Source organism: Lasioglossum baleicum, chromosome 2 (genome assembly GCF_051020765.1).
Source record: "Lasioglossum baleicum chromosome 2, iyLasBale1, whole genome shotgun sequence".
NCBI classification, from domain to species: Eukaryota; Metazoa; Arthropoda; class Insecta; order Hymenoptera; family Halictidae; genus Lasioglossum; species Lasioglossum baleicum.
The window spans coordinates 12954028-12971274 of record NC_134930.1 but is presented as its reverse complement, the minus strand read 5'-3'; the positions used below and the strand labels follow the sequence as shown (position 1 = coordinate 12971274).

At 39.8% G+C, this 17247-nt stretch overlaps 1 protein-coding gene across 2 annotated transcripts in view; it reads right to left on the bottom strand.

Moving 5' to 3' along the window:
• Blo (bloated) overlaps positions 1 to 17247 on the bottom strand; it is a 188337-nt gene that overhangs the window by 159412 nt on the left and 11678 nt on the right. For both annotated transcript variants that reach the window (XM_076439688.1, XM_076439694.1), the window contains exon 2: positions 16578 to 16950. In XM_076439688.1, coding sequence (XP_076295803.1) covers positions 16578 to 16740 — 163 coding nt within the window. In that variant the 5' untranslated portion in view covers positions 16741 to 16950. The remainder of the gene's footprint in view (positions 1 to 16577; positions 16951 to 17247) is intronic.

Sequence of the window (17247 nt, the reverse complement as noted above, 5' to 3'; positions counted from 1 at the left end):
ATAATAGGCTCGCGCGGGACTCATACCGGATTATACGATGTAGATTTTAAGAGCCCGACATTCTCACGAATCGTTATCTTCCGCGGGTTTCGCTGGATCGCCGCCGTGCACTGTCGCTTTTCTCACGAGTGACGATGCTGTGAACCCCGATCTACCACGGCAGACATGCTTCCGCCTTTGGCGACAATTCGATCAAGTTCAGTACAGTGGTGATGCAGCTCCCTTATATTTTTTATTAGTCCAACTTATTGATCAAAGTCACCAACAAACTCTGTCAATAAATTACAAGTTCGGAAAGCAGAAGCAGAATCTTTTGATCGATCACGTTCCTCTTTTATAAGATTGTCATCTCCATTTTGTAGTTTTTTTGTATCATCGCCGATTTGACTTGTTCACCACATTTCGACCAAACATTGCATAATCGTCAATGTATTGTTGTTTTTCCACTGTTATAAGAAGAATGCACGAAAACCGCGTTGATTGAGTGGAAATAAAATTTATTTAAAAATAGAATTAGACATCTCACCGAAGACTGAAGATAGAACCTTAAAGATGTACCGGTGTACCTTAAAATGACATATTAACCTTGAAGACTGCAGTGATATTTGTTGAACAAAACGAATAGCATTTGTATTCTAAAGTCGGACATTTTATATGCCACAACCTAATACATAGTCCTAATACAATAAAGACATTTAGCGGAGGGCGGTGTACTAATCTACTGAACATATATTCATTTAGTTTATTTAATTTAGTTCAAATAAAATGATTGCACATTTTGAAGTTATCATTGCTTTATCATAAATTTTCGAGTTCAAGGTCACTTGAAGGTCATGGTGTACCACATCATTGAACTCGTCTTGACATCAGCTACAACACTGTGAAGTTAAAAATGTATGGTGCTATTTAAAAATCATCGATGACCTTCAGAAGACCTTGAAAACGACTATAATCGGAACATTTTTTTATATCACCATATTTGCCCTCTTTAACAGTGCAACTTTTCTCTCTAACATTTTCTTCTATCTCTAATCCTAACGGAGCTATTTAGGTGGCCTGTTTCTCGTGAACCACCCGGTACATGTAGGGAAATAAGTGTACTCTACATAGATGCATAGTGTATCGTGTGTGTGCGCTTCTGATAATAAGAATCATATGTAACACGAACAAAATGAAAAAATATTTTCATTTTATTATAATTATTACTTAAGCGACCGTCATTACCCTAATCTCCAAAATAGTAAAGCTTGACCAACAAGAAAACACCGTATTGGATTGAAATAATGTAATCTATGGTGAGATGTCCAGGAAGGGATAGCAAGCACAGCGTAGGGTCTGCGAATGAATCCTGACAGCAGGTGCTTCGTGGACCCGGGGGTCTGCGGAAGGTATGGTGGGGGGATGTTGGGGGCCTGAGGCCCACGGAGAGAGAGAAAGAGTGAGAGAGGGGCGAGGGAGAGAGGAGAGGGAAGAATTGCCGGAAGTGCAGGTGGCGTCTTGCCGTGGTGGGTCAAAGATCGCGCAGCGGTGCTGACCCAGTGCTTCGAGGGCTGTAAATGTTGTAAACGCTTCCACGGGTCCCGAGCGACGGTACGGATCATCGCGCGAACCGAACCAACGGTAATTTCGCGGAGGATCACGAGCATAAATTAATATCGCGGTTATCTGATCGTTACCGGCGAGGCCGGTCACGTACGAATTTAACCCCTCCGATCGGATCTGCGATCGATAACTGTTACGATAAGTATGAATGTAAATTGCACGAGGCACAGATCGCGGAGCTATCCGCTGCATTATAATAGGCATGCATCCTCGAAAACAGGTAGAACGTCTCATTATGCTTAACGGTGTTGCGGACGCCTCGAAAATGGTGGTGCGCAACAACGGTCCGAGAATAGCTCTCACCGCGCGCGCGCGTTTTACTCGCCGCTCAATTTGCAACATTTTAATCGGCACGCTTTCTACAATATTACGATAAATAACCCCTTCGCCGACCGTCTACGAATATGATTGTTTCGTAATAACTAATAACCGTTGATCACCGAATCACGCAAACATCTTCATCGGATTACTAGCATCGTTCATGTTTACTTCCTTCAGTTTAATTTTCGAATTGACACTGAACAGATTTTTTATTTTACAATTATTGGAATAATAAAAAACAAACCAATGCTGTTCGCATAAGACTGCACGACTCGCCCGTTCGGCTCCCCCGGGTTTACCCGAATAGCGTTTCACCTCGGAGCGTGATGGATCAGACTCATTCACAAAAATGATCATCAAAGATGATATCATACGACATGTACTATTAAGACTCGATAGGTTTAGTGTTAAATTACATTTCTAGAACGTGTTTAACATAAAAATGATATTCCAGCACCCAGTCCTCGGTCCAATAATTATAATAATACTGAGGCAATGTTGCTAAAGCAAAGTAATTCTACCTCATGTTCAACTGTACTTCATTGCTACTTTTAATTATACGATAAAATGTTTCAAAGCACGTACGAAAGTACACATTAACCCTACTAAAGAGCTTAATGAAGTCGCGTAATTTTGCGAGTCGTTCGGCAGAGTTTTACAGCCGCCGGCAATGCTTGCAAAATAGTACTTTGTTCGTTACGACCGCAGGGCAGTTAAACAATTTCTACAACCTCTAATTCAATTACATAAATTGCGGCCGAGTATAAAATTGTCTACAAAATCCTTGCTAATGGACAATTCCGATGTAAATGATATCGTTATTATCCCTCGATGCGAATGAGCTTTAATTGGTGTTAGGTTTATCAGTATGCCCGTAAAATGGACGAATACCGCTAGAATTAAGAAAATAAAAGAAGATTTACGCCCCAATAAAGCTGTCCCACGAAAGTAACAGATCGGAATGCGACAGGATGCAACACGATGTTGCGCCGAGATAACGATGATAATTTTCCGGAACTTTTACAGCGATATCTACTTAGTTTAATCAAGACACATACCATGCAGGCGGCATCAAAAGAACAACCACCCCATAGAATTCATTCGAGCTGCTTTATGCGTTAATGAATCTCCCCTTAGCACAGGAATCGTTTGCATTCAGACAAACCTATAAGCTGTTTCGCAGCTAGTTACCGTCTCCAGTTACAACTACAGACGAAAGGTGTCGTCAAAGCACCAATCGTAAACGATATCCTTCCGCGTGAACAACGACGATATCGTTACTCCGCGATGGCACACGGTACATTCGCGATCGCGTCATCTTTGGGAGGCGGTTTTATTTTAATTAGAATTTCTCCCGTCGCCCACGCGGGATACCATTTCCGAACGAGATCTCGCCACGCTCGCAAATAGACATTTTCCACATCATTAAAAGAGTCGCTGCGGACGTTTATGAATATTGAAAGTGCTTTTTACAGCTTTTCTTGCATTTCTCAGAGATTTAACCTCTGAGATGTTCTACGTGGCTTTGTTAAGAAGTTATTAACGAAAACCACGGACCAATCAGAGATGACAACGCTACGCCGTGCTTTTATTGGTTCATGTTTTTCGTTAGTAACTTCTTAACAAAGCTACGTAGAGCATTTTCGCAGAGGAAAAAAGTTACTTCAAACCTCGTTATATCAGAGATCGATTTCATACTCATACCTTCGAGCAAGATTGCAGCAATAGAATTTATTATGAAAAGGTAATGCACCGAGCACATTCTTGCACGCACTGCAGTTCAACGTAAAACACGCAACATCGATTCAGAATTATCAAGGGACTGTACAAAAGACATTCATGGTAGCAAAGATATCATATCAACCGATCTAAGCAACTATCAAAGCCGTTATTGTACGCGCAAAATGGTAGTCGTTCGTTCGCTGTGTATCGAGAGTTAGATTAATCTCGAGAAGACGTATGAATGCACGGAACTTTTTTTCGAAATGCACACATACAGACGGTAACCTAATTTGGTGGAGATAAATCTCGGCCGAAATGGCGATTATGTAACACTAAATCGTGTAACGATTCGCGCGGTTTCGTTGCCAATAAATATAATGCGTGCACGATAAATCGTAATGGAGGCATGGACAGCGGTGCGATGATAAATTGACCGGTAACGCAACTCCGAATCACCATTCGCAAAAAATCTTCTGTGTGCGAACCGTTTCAGGTTTCAGAATTTCGCAAGAAAATTGTAAAATAGCTGTTTGCGACCTTAACATGATACATTGTATATGCATATAGGTTTTGAACTCCAAATTCACCCTTTTGAAAATCAAATTGAACCTTTCCAATCAATTTCACAGCATCTCCTTTGAGTACAGGAAAATTCCCACGTGACCGATGTCAATCCGCTTCAATAAATACGTATGTGTACTTTTAACTTTAAAATTTATTAATCAGAAAATGACTGCAATGAATATGTATATCTAAACACAGTTTTCATACGTTACATATTTAATGAAGTGGTAATTACTTTTAAATGAGTGTTGGTGTACATCTCGGCAATAAATAAAATTTTGAATTTCTTAACAATTAATTTACATTTGGCTGGTTTACTTTACAAAAACTTACTTAAAAATACTTTGTTTGCAGAAGGTTGAATGTGATTTACAAAAGGGTGAAATTGACTTGCAGAAGGGTGGATTTGGAGTGCAAAACCTGTAGAAGCGTTTAAAGAATAAGTTGATAGTGTGGAAATAACTAAAGCATATACAGTGAGCGTAAAAAGTATTCGTGCGCCCTTTAAAATAGAATAACTTTTTCATAATTCTACCAAACGACCTTATCTTTGAAAATCAATTAGAAGCATTGGTTTACGAAATGATATTGCAGAAAAGATTTTCCAAATAATTATAATTTACAAGGTTACATGCAAAAATAAAGAAGGCATTTTTAAAAATATTTATTTGGCCCCTTAATGAAAATTTAAAATATATGTTTTGTAGATCTATGTTAGTTATACACATACTGAAAATTTCATCGAAATCGGTTGACGCAGGAAAAACGACACGCATCGAAAGATTTACAATTCTGGGGATTTTAAGCAGGAACTGATCAAAAGTCTTGTAAAGCTACGATTTTCACCATTTTTAACCGTTTGTAGCTCGTGTGTATGTTAATTGATTTCGATGAATTTCGGTGTCTACAACACATATATTTAAAAATTTTATTAAGGGCCCAAATAAAAAAGTTTTAAAAAATGCCTTTTTTATTTCTGCGTGTAGTTGGAAAATGTTTTCTTCATATCATTTCGTAAACCAGTGCTTCTAATTGATCATAAAAATTCAGGTCGTTTGTTACAATTATAAAAACGTTATTCTATTTTAACGGGCGTACGAATACTTTTCACACTCACTTAAGTTGATGATGTGGGACAAATGGTGTAGAATTTTTGTAGAAGAAATTGTTGAGAAACTTTTCGGATAGAGAAAAACGCATTCGTATTGCTTTCGGCTTGCATTCGCTTTTACGTGACGGTCCCCGTCGATGCGATCGCTAATCCTATTCTCATGATTCGTCTCATTTACACGACCTCCCTTGCGGTTCTGTCTCACTCTTTCCGTTCGGCCGTTCTATCCTGCTCTCTCTTGCGGAGAGGTCTCGCGAACGAGCACGGTAAAGCGATGCTCGCGCGACCTCCACGTTCTCCGCTCGAACGATACCGATCCATTGGATACTCGGCACTTCCTCGTTTCAGCTGATCGGGGTCTACCTTAAGACCCCTTGGCACGCAACCAAGGATGCCGATCTAAGCGGATCAGGCATGAAAACAGGGACGGCCGGAACAGGCGAAAAATCACCGATAGGACGTGCTAGCACAGATACGTAATTAATCGGCTGCTGGGTTCCACCTGAATTCGATTTTTCCCGATCGACTACCGGGAATCCGCCGCAAAAATTCTTTCTCTTCTGTTAACCCTCGTTAATTGCACAGCTGGGTAAAATAGTATTTTATTTAGAGAACATTGAAAATATTTTCTATATTTAATTAATTTTTTTTCTATATTTTAAATATTTTTGCTAAAAATGAAGGGTTGTATTCATTACATTTAGGAGTATAAATTGTTTCCTAACGGCAAGATACATTGTATGTTGATATTGTATCTCAAGAAACCGCAGTATGCAGCTACCTGCTGCGTATGTGAGACTGGTTGTACGTTGATCAGTCATACGTAACACGGTTTTTCAGAGTATTAAACCGAAGCAAGAGAACACATTCAATTTTATGAGAAATAAGTAGATCAACGAATGAATTGGAAATTCCGTATTACTTGCAAGATTGAAATAAAATATTTTATTTTGTGGTTCAGATTGTTAGAATAGAAATGTTTCATTTTATGATTTAGGTCCTTGAATAAAAATATTTTGTGGTTTAGATAGTCAGAATAAAAATATTTTAGTTTTTAAGTTGTATTATACATATATGTATACTATTTAAAATACTATTTTTTAAGCCAAATAAAATATGGAATATTCAATAATATTTGAAATATTTATTTCGCCAAATATTGCACACCTTTGGAACTTAATTTCTTTGATATTTGTATGTGAAGAATAGCTAATGTAGGAAGAACAATTCTGTTTGATTTAAATTGTCTGCGTTTCAATGTGCATTATATTAATTTTCCCTATAAGTAGTATGCACATATCTGATACAGAAAATAGTTTAAAATTAGTACGGAACACTTAAAATGATAGAAAGTTGTTCGAGATTGTAAAAATTGAATGAACGACAAAGAAATTCTGAACAGTAATGGGAATTCGAACAGCTTCGATTCAGCACGGTAACCTTATATTTCCATTTGGAATTCTCATTGATGCCGACTCCGAAGCTATCCTAGCAGCGCAAATAAGATTAAGTTTACAGCGAAGTCGGGGATGCATAAAAGTAAACGTATGACAGCTTTAAAATCGAAACAGCTAGTAAAGTCGGCCGGGTTTAACTTTCTTTTCTACGAAAAAGCGTGGTACGCGTCGCGGCCGGGCATAAATGACCACCGTTTATTCGATACGCGATCTTCGCGATATCAGCCCATTCAGTACAGAAGTACTTCCTTGTGCCTTCTTCGCAGTTACCACTCGACCAGTTCGTTTCGTGAAAACCTGTTATTATACGGGCCTTCGTCAACAACCCGCGCCAGCCGACCGGAATAGAACGGGCTGATGTATTCTGACAATGTTACAATATTTATATTACGATCCTCGCGGAGAAAGCACCGACGCCAGTGTATAAATAGAAACAAGGTACATAACAAGAATTTCGCTGTTGCTGTTGTACGATTAAACGGATTTCCAATTAATGCAAATTGTCAGTTTCACACGTGATTTTACTAAGACAACATTGCGAGAAAAATTGCTTTGTTGATGTTAAGAATCCTCGTGATAAGCAGACCGCGGATTTTATGAATTTATGAGAAAAATGGGCACGTGCAATATAAAACAGTGGACATATTAAAGATCTAAGGACACGAGTGTATTAGTTCCAGTTTAATAAGATAATTTTAAAGAAAAGTAAAAAGTTTAGCTCCCGTGTCTTGAAATATATGTATGCAAATAATTTTCATTCTGCATAAAGATCCACAGTGTCTAGCGATAAGCAGATCAGTTTGAAAAATAAAAATTGTTTGCAGCAATTGCAGACGTAAGAACCAAACAGAAATTTATATAGTGTTTCTATACTAACACCTCTATCGGTTTCTTTACAGTCCCTCATTAGATGCTGAACGTCTCTAACTAAATTAATTTAACGAACTCAAAGAAATCATCCGGTTGTGTTCAGGAGCGCTTACACTTAAAGAAATGGCAAGAACTGATTGATCCATAGAAAGTTGAAAAGCAGAATACGCAGTTAAGTTAGAAGCCAGCGAACGCGCACGCGGTCACGCTAGTTAAGGGTGACCGAACGAGGCTATTCAAGGCTCTCGTGTATTAATCGAGCGTCGAAACCGTGCCCGTTCCCCATTCATTGGCAAAGTAACGAACATCCTGGCACAATCCAAGAGCATATTACACCCCGTTATGCACACCGATACACGCCGCGGCGGGTTTAAGGCCGATCCACGGGCAGAGCACGCGACGATCCAGGAAACGCCGGCAGGCGGGATAATGCGGACGACACAAGGGGCCCTTAACAAGCTTGGACGAGGTGCATGCACGAACGCAATGCTGCACCGGCCAACTAGGCTGACTGCTCAGGACCGCCCGCATTGACGACGTCGGTGGAACGAAGAGGAGGCGACCAGCTCGCCTAGAGCTGCCCCCAGGATCGGAAAGAGAAAGGAATAGCTCTAGGGAGCATACACCTCGCTCCGGGATAATAAGAAATACGGTGCAGCCGCTAATGCACCGGTCCGAGCCGAGACTTTTTACCGCGGTGCAAAGTCGCCTTCGTAAAAGACGCACCCCTCTTTATCCTCCACCTCATCCTCCTCCTCCTCATATTCCTTCTCCTCGTCCTCCTGTTCTTCCTCCGTCGTCTCTTCCCTCTCGGCAACAGCATACTCTTGTTCCAAGCACAAATCCCCACCCCGGGAGGACGCGGAGCCTAGCCGGTGCACCCGATGTGTAACGCGACGGTGAACGTGGACGAGTTTCGTAATCGGATTATGGAGCAACTAACCTCCGTGTAAACATATATATGTCCGGATCTCTTTGAGGCCGGCTTTACGATCACTCGAACACCAGTTCTTTTTAATGTGCCCGGAAATTCTGAATCTATTCAAGCCTTCCGTGCTCTGAATCCTGTCGTTCCTCTTTTGGTATCGATATTTCGAGATTGTTCGGATAATGCTGTCAGTCGACACTGATCATTGAATTCGATAATTATGAATCCTTTATTAGAAAGCTTCGCAGGACACGAAGCTCGGTCCCTTTGAGACGACTTTTGAAGCTATCGTTAGGAAAGTTTGCGAACTGAACAGCTTTTTTTACACATTTTTGAATTTTACATTTTCTTAAATTATAAATCTTGGTTATAAGCAATATCAGGGCACGCTGTAGGGGCGCCATTTTGACTGAAGTGTGAGAAAAATATTGATGTGTTAAATACCCAATTAATAGAAAATTTCAAGTTATGTAGAATTAGCAGATGAAACTTCAGCAGTATCTGCGCTTTTGGGCAAAAAAGAAAGCCTGAGCAGGAAAAAAAAGATTTTTGTGATTTTAGCGTAGTTGATGTAACCTTGTTTTATTTTCAAAATAATGGCATTTTGATTGTTTGTGCAATAATACACATTTTTAATAGCATTTAAAAATGTAAAAAATTATATGGTTAACAATTTGTGGCTAGGTACAGATATTTCTCAATTAACTTCTACTGTTTTGTACTGCTTTATTATCAATGTTATGTTATGTTATATGTTTCTTTCTAAATATATGCTTTTATTAAAATTTTTATAAAATGATTTAATTTTTATTGATAATAAAAAATATGTACCTTCATTTAAAATATATATACATATATTCTTAAGGGGTGGCAATTTGTCTTTTTCTCCGGGGCGACGTAACCGCTAGAGCGTGCGCTGGCAATATTGCACGATTATACAGGGTGTGGTCGAACGGGTGGTACAACCGAGCAGGGGGTGATACTATATGTAAAAATAAGTCGAAAAAAGTAACAACATTTTTTTGTTTGACGCTTCGTTTTCGAGAAAATCGAGTTTGGAAATGCAGCGAATACACGTGCTATTAGCTATGGCTATTGCATAGGAATCGTCTGACGTGTCTGACCACGATCAACCAATTCTACTTTGTGCATATACAAAAGTACGCGAACCTGGCGGCACTTTAAGCTCGATTTTCTCAAAAACGAAGCATCAAAAGAAAAAGTGTTATTCCTTCTTTTCGACTTATTTTTACATGTAGTATCACCCCCTGGTCGGTTGCACCACCCGTCCGGCCAAATCTACCAAAAAACTGTGTCGACAATGACCGCGTTAGACTATTTGAGCGGAACTTAATGCAAAATAAAAATTTTCTCCATCAATTACAAGACGCAGGAGCCAAGAATAATTTTCTTTCTTTAATAATACTAATGAATTGAAATTAGTACGCCAAGATTCTGAGTTTCTTTTAATCTGTACTGTGTTTTAAATTTTACCCACCCATTTTCGCCATAAATGCATGAAATCCGTAGTCTAATGACAGTTTAATGAAAAAGCAATCAAATATTTGCGCACGGTGCCGTACGCGTACAACGTGCGAGTTGTATAAATGATTCAGGAGGATCGCCGCAGATCCATCTTCACGATCCTCCTTCCGAGAGTATACAAAACGCGCAGCTGACGGCCGAACAATGCGGCGCGGCAAGAAAAGAAAAAGGCGGGGAGAGAAGATGGATTCTTTTCGAAGCACGCGAGGTTAAAGAACCATAAGCGTGACGCAACGAGGAAACGAATTAATACAGACATCGCGGCTCACGAGCGACGGATATCATTAAAGTTCAAGAAGACTCGGAGCGATCGCTGTCAGCACGAGGAGAGCGCGATATTCAATTTGCCCAGGTTAGTCTCGGCTCGCGAGATTCAAAGGAACGACGCAGCTTGATCGGAAGACAAGGTGCCGGCGTTGGTTAGCCGAGTGTCGTTAACCCTTCGCGGCTCGAATTATGGCCGCTCGGATTTGTAAACAAATTTCACGCCGTGATTTCTGACAGCGAGTCGCTAAATAGAAGTCGCAGGAAACCGCGCGAGAATAATGCTCCGTCTCTAATCACTAGACTGCGGATCTGTATGCATTTTTGACAAAAATGGATAAGTTCCATTTAAAGCAGTGGGCATATTAAAAGAATTTGAAAACATCAGTGAATTTGTTTCAGACATTTAAGATCATTAAGGAAAGAATGACAATTTATGCAGACAATTTTTATTTTGCATAACGATCCGCAGTCTACTAATCACGTTTTCCTCTATTGCGAACAATCGAAACACTCCTCTTGTAATAATTTTACTATGATTACTAATCGAGCGACTATTGAAAACTGCGTGTAATCGTACAATAATGTTTAAAAGCATTCTAGAATCTAACATCCGCTAGATTTGTTCCTTTGTTTCGACTCAACATATACCAAAAAAATAAATAAATTGCATATAAAGTTCTGCTTTGAATTGACTTCAATCTCCACTTTATCTACAAAGAAATGATTTCTAGAAAAGTTTCAGCTGTGCAGGCAAAAATACCTTGAGTATTAACAGGACGAACTGACGCTAAAGAGAAACATAGTAACGATAATGTATCGAATATATCAACCAGAGAATATTTTCGAGCGCTCAGTGTGCACGATGCGACAAACGCGATAGGATCGACTCGATCACCGGCTCGATGACAGATTAGCGAATTTAATTACGCGTGTCCGGTCGATTACCCCAATGTCAAAGCAATTCTCTCCGGTAGAGAGGATTGCCAATTTTTTTTCTCTGTTCGTCCCTCTCCCTCTCCTTCTACATCTGTGTAGAACGTCTACGGTGAATCGACGCGGCGAAGATCGTGCCGCGGCGTCACGAGCAAAAAGTGAATGGATGATGGGTTCGCTGACCATTCATTCGCAATCTTGACATTCGACCTTGACAATCTCCTTGGCTCGATAATGAAAAAATGAACGGCCTCGCGTCAATGGACAGCGGCGAAAGCCTGGCCGGCCGCCATGAAGAAAACGACGCTCGGGAGGCGAAGACGAAGACGAAGATGAAGACGAAAACGAGGACCGGAGAGCGCGTCTTTATAAATCGTTTGCATCGCGCGGCGTTATTAGCCGATGCCATTAAACGCCTAACTGTCGGGACACTAACTCCACGTGTCTGCTAATTTCCTTGTCTTTGACTCCTGGTGGTCCCTTCACCCTCCCGGAGAAACCAACAATCGCGACCAAGTACTGGTCGTCCATCAGGAAATGATAGAGGACTTGTAGGGATCACATGATACCCCTACTCCGCGGCACACTCTTCTGCGATTGGCTACTGGGGTCAAAGGTGGGGTCTCGACAATTTTATTAGTAGGCTTCTATGTATTCTTAGCAATCTTAGCACCTGACTCAGAGTCACTACTGAAAACTGCTTTACCATTACCCAAAATATTGTTTACATCATTAAATATGTTGATATATAATCAACTACTAAATATTTAAGTATTGTATGAGGCATTATATCAATTTCTAGGTCGAAAAGAAATGTTTAACCCTCATACGCTCCTCAAGAATAGTTGCATAAAAAAGACTAGGATAATAATTCGCCCATGTTTGCTCTGCACGTGAAATCAACAAATTATGTTGCATTTGTAACGTCATATTTTAAAGGAATACATCTCACAACATAGACATAAAGGGATCAATGATTTTACAGTATGTGAAAATAGTAAATGGGTGAATTTTTACCCTGAGGATCGTATAAGGGTTAATTTTCAAGTTAAAATAGCTCCGAGTGCAAAGTGGTAATAGACTGCAGGTTCATATAGAAAATAAATATTCCCTGCAGTCGCCCGATCAAAACTTGTGTCCCCACTCTACCTTCCCCTTCCACGACGCTATTCCCCTACGCTTCTGCTGGCCGGTCACGTAACGCGTTTCGTCACTGCCGTGCATGTGTCGCAACTTTTTCCCCTCAATCCGTGCTCCCTCCCTCTTCTTAGTTTGATAAAATAAGTTACCACGCGCTGACAAAAATCCATAAAAAGTCTACATAAATGAAGAATTCGTATGTGACTACTGTAGTAAATGCATGCCTGTGTTACTACGTAATCTTCTTGCAGGAAGATGCAAATGTTGGGAAAACGGTCATTGAAAAGTAACAGGTTTGTTTCCGGGAGTGACAAACTACTGTCGTCATTGTCTCTGTGCAATTTATAAGAGTTTTCACTTTCCCACGCAGCATGCACAACTATAAATCCACGTAACACAGCTGCGGCTTCGACTGAAATTATATAAATATAGTTAAGATGCCACTTACTTCCGTAAAGTTATTCGCAGATCACACAGAAAACGCTAGGATACACAGATAATACGGAAACAGCAAATTATTAGGATCAAAGACACTAGAACCACCGTCAAAGTGCTCATTTTTAACACCTTGCTTTGCAACATAAAATATCAAACTGAAAATACTGTTTTCTTCCCTTACTTTCTTATTTCTTTACTTTGAAGGAAAAAGGTGTTCAAAATGTCTAGTGTTGTAAGTAGATTGTGGATTTTATGCATTTGTAATTGCATCTATAAAAAGGTTACTTTAAGATCAACTGTAAATAAATAGCTAAATAATAAGAATTCAAAAGTGTCAATATATTTGATACAGCTGAACAAAACCACCACAGAGAGAAACAATTTCAAATTATTATTTCAAACGATCTTTACTTTACATATAGATTCACAGTCTGTTAATAATATATCCAAAAATCTGCAGTTTCACCTTTCTATTATTTAACAACTCTGCAGTTAACGTTACATTCAGTAGACTTCCATGTAACGTGATCAAGAAAATTGTTTAAAAATCCTATATACAGGTGTTTCATGTAGTAGTAAATGTACAGTATATGTACAAAGAGTTGTTTAAAAAGACTGTACACTTGTCCTAATATTCCGACACTCTTAAAACCACCATAATTTTTGGAAAAGTTAGAACAACTGGTTTACTACACAACGTGACAAAAATGTTTGATAAACTGCAAGTTGTCGGAATTGCAGAGAAAATACTAAAAGTTGTATTTTTCAACTTTTTTATGTGTTCTACAAAACGTATTTTTTAACATTTCAATATAGGCCCGCGAAACAAAGTTGTGAAATGCAACTTTTAGTATTTTCTCTACAATTTCGACCAAATACAATTTTTGAAAGAATTTCACATCTTGTAGTAAACTAATTGCTCTTGCTTCCTAAAAAAGTTCAAGTCGCATAGTCCAATATTAAAAAAGTTATGGTGTTTTTAACAGTGTCCGAATATTAGTGGCAGTCACTGTACGTATAGTCTCCGTAAACAATTTTTTGATCGCGTCATACGGAAGTCTGCTGCTACATCTCAATGTTAAGAAAAGAAAAAAATACGTAATCTGTTTGGAGAAAAAATTTTCCTTCTTCGAGCAAGTTATTAAACACTGAATTAGCTTGGCACAGTTACAAAAGAAGGGAGAAAGTATGAGTTATGAAAGAAAGTCGAAAGTCGATCATGTTGATAGTGGTTTTAGTGTTAATACGCGTGTTAAGTGACCGCTAGACCGCGGAACGTGTTTTTTACAGCGTGGACACAAGAGAAGTATGTATAAAATGGGCGTGGTGTTTTATTGAATTTCAATCTTTCTGAATTTGCATAACGTTCCGCGGTTTAGCGACCATATGGCAAGGAAACCATCGAGATTACGGTGGGACACACACGTGGGTCGTTCGAGGACGCGTGAATCGCTTGGCTCGGGGTGAGAGGAGACGGGCGATTAATGGTAATTAATATAATTAAGCTTGCGGTGAAAGAGGAATGGCTGAGTCCAGCGCGCACACACCATTACCGTAACGAGCCCACGTATCACAATATAATCGGGAAACAAAGAGCACGAAAATTAAGACGACAAAAAATGCGACGAAATTCAACGTCCTGGACGCAATCGATCGAAGCGGCTCGCGGCTTCGAGGTCAAGGCCACGGAGACGATTCGACCGCATTTTCTTCGAGTTATTGTTACTAGATCAGCGGATATTAAATAGACAACAATTAATGGTATTACTGATACGTTATTAATGATTACACACAAAGGGGGAAAAGATCGATCGAAACGATCGCGAGAGCACAACGATCGTTCGTGCCGTTAGTCAGCGGCAGGGTCTTGATTAAATGTGTTATACATACATATATCGATATCGAGAGCTCGAGCTTGGAACAGTTAGGTATAAGTTAAGCGGAACACGTCCCAAACCGACATCGTTGCTTGACTTTCCGTTTATTCGTACAACACTTGTTTACTCCCGGCTATCGACTCGGTAGTATGATTTGTAATGGACATTATGCGTATCCTTGATCGTATTAGTAGAATAATCGTAACGTTCCACTCCTGTGTGTGTGTGTGTGTGGTAGTTTAGTGAAATCTTATAAAAATACGATACATTACAATTTTGTAAATGTTCTCTCAAATATCAATAAAAGATCTTCATAATATGTAAATACAAGTTATCAAATTACGTTTATCTAAGGTGAATATTACTTTAAATATTATGTAAAAGAAATCAGTTTTTCACAGTACGAATATTTTATTCTGATAGAGGACAGCGGATTTTATGCATTTATGACAAAAATGTGTAGGTCCAATTTAAAACAGTAAAAACATTAGAAAAATGTAGAAAACTACTATTATATTATTTTCAACCTATTATAAATATATTAAGAAAGAAAAATAATCGTATCATGAATAAATTTTGTAAAATTGATCTGAAGTCGACAATTTCTAAAATGCGAAGTTTCATTCGCGTCGGAAAATGTTGGTTCTTTGAAAACTAGATGTTAATGAAGAAAACGAATTTTCCAGTAATTTTAACGTCACAAACGTACCGTCGCGTCGAGGAGACTTTGTATGCTAAATTATCTCTCCGCGCGAAGATTACTGATAATTTTTCTGAAGCGGAGAGTTTCTCAGAATCAGATCTGACAGTGCGAGATTCTCGACGCGAAACTAGAGGCCCGGTACAAATAATTTCCATAATCTGAGATCGCTCTAGGACCTGGCCATATTTTTTCTGGAACACAAGACCCGTGTCTTCGTTGCAATCGTTCTCGTAATCTCGCATTTTCTCCTCTCTCGAGGTCACCGGTTTGACTGAAGTATGATACGCGAACTGTAGCACCGTTCCCATGGAATTGCGAAAAGCTGTTGCGAAACCGACTGGCAAAATTCGAATTTTATACGTACCGCACTTTTGACGTAACGAACTTTCCCTTTTCGATAAATATCAAAATCAATTTACATATTATATAATTCTACATACTTATATCGCCACACATTTTCGTTCGTAATTCTGGAAATTTCAAAAAGGAATTCAACATGAGCAAATTAATTGAAAAATGTGCTTTCTCCAACAGCAATGGCGACTAGAATCGTGAAAAAATGCCGCGAAATGCAATCTAATCGAATTTACAAAATGTAGTTCTACTATTGACACTATGAGTGCCAGCTCTCATTGCACAAAAATTCCATAACATCAAAGTTGTAATGTAAAGATGTGTGAAAGTACTTTCTCAATTTTCTCATGCAATTTTCAAATCTCAATAAAAATTTATTTATAAAGACAAACGTGGCACTAAAAGTTCTACAAGAAATTAATCAGTTAAATTCTCTCTATGAAGGGAGAATGATATTCGTGCTCGACTACCGTTCTCATTTCAACCGCGATCACCTTGACTGTTACTTTCCGCGTAGATAAAATCGATATTGGAAAGTTCGAAACACTAAACGCGAACAAATATCGGCGTACATGAAAATACGTCGTCTCGTTCAATTTCCGTAGGTTCGAGGCAAGAACCGCGAAAGTCAAGCAATGATGATGAGCCTGGTTCTCTGTCTCGGCGCGTGCGCACGTGCGCTCTCTCTCTCTCTCTACCATTTGCGGGTATTCTTTGCTCATATGGTGTGATTGCCTGGACTCACCGATCCTCTTGACGTGGACGTCTCGATTGAAGGAGACGGTTCTCTCAGCGGGCTTCCACCCGGAGACGGAAGCCCCGGTCGAGTCGGGGGATAGTAAATTGGCGGTGGGGGTGTTGGAGGCTTCCTCCTCTCTTAAAAAGTCCGAGCGATGAACCTCGAGCATCTTCTCGGCCTTTTGCTCCCAACCATAACACACAGCCGGAACACACCGCCGATTCCTTACCCCCTTTTTTGCTTTTGCTCTCCTCGGTTCGGTCCCTCTCACCTCTCGCTACCCCCAAAAACCTTTCACCCCCGGCCTCTAACTCCGCCAATCTTTCCCTCTCTCTCTCTATCTCTCCCCTCTCACCGCTAGACCCGATCACCAACCAACCTGTAAGCCAAGCAAAGCTGCGCTCTTAGTACATCAGATCACCGGATTTTCGGATTTATCATTTTCTCGTATTTCTTTCTCTCGCTTGGCCTGTGGCAAGTACAGGTGTACGAGAATCTGAAATGTCGGGTATCCCATAGTCGGGACGGGTCGGCCTCTCGAATATTTCAGGATTCTCGGGATATTAAAGAACTTTAATAAGCTCGGGAATCCTGAGTATTCTCGACCCGACATTTTCCGGTTCTCGCGCACCTCTCGTGGCAAGCTTAGAAGCGTGGGTGCGTTCGTATACAGGGT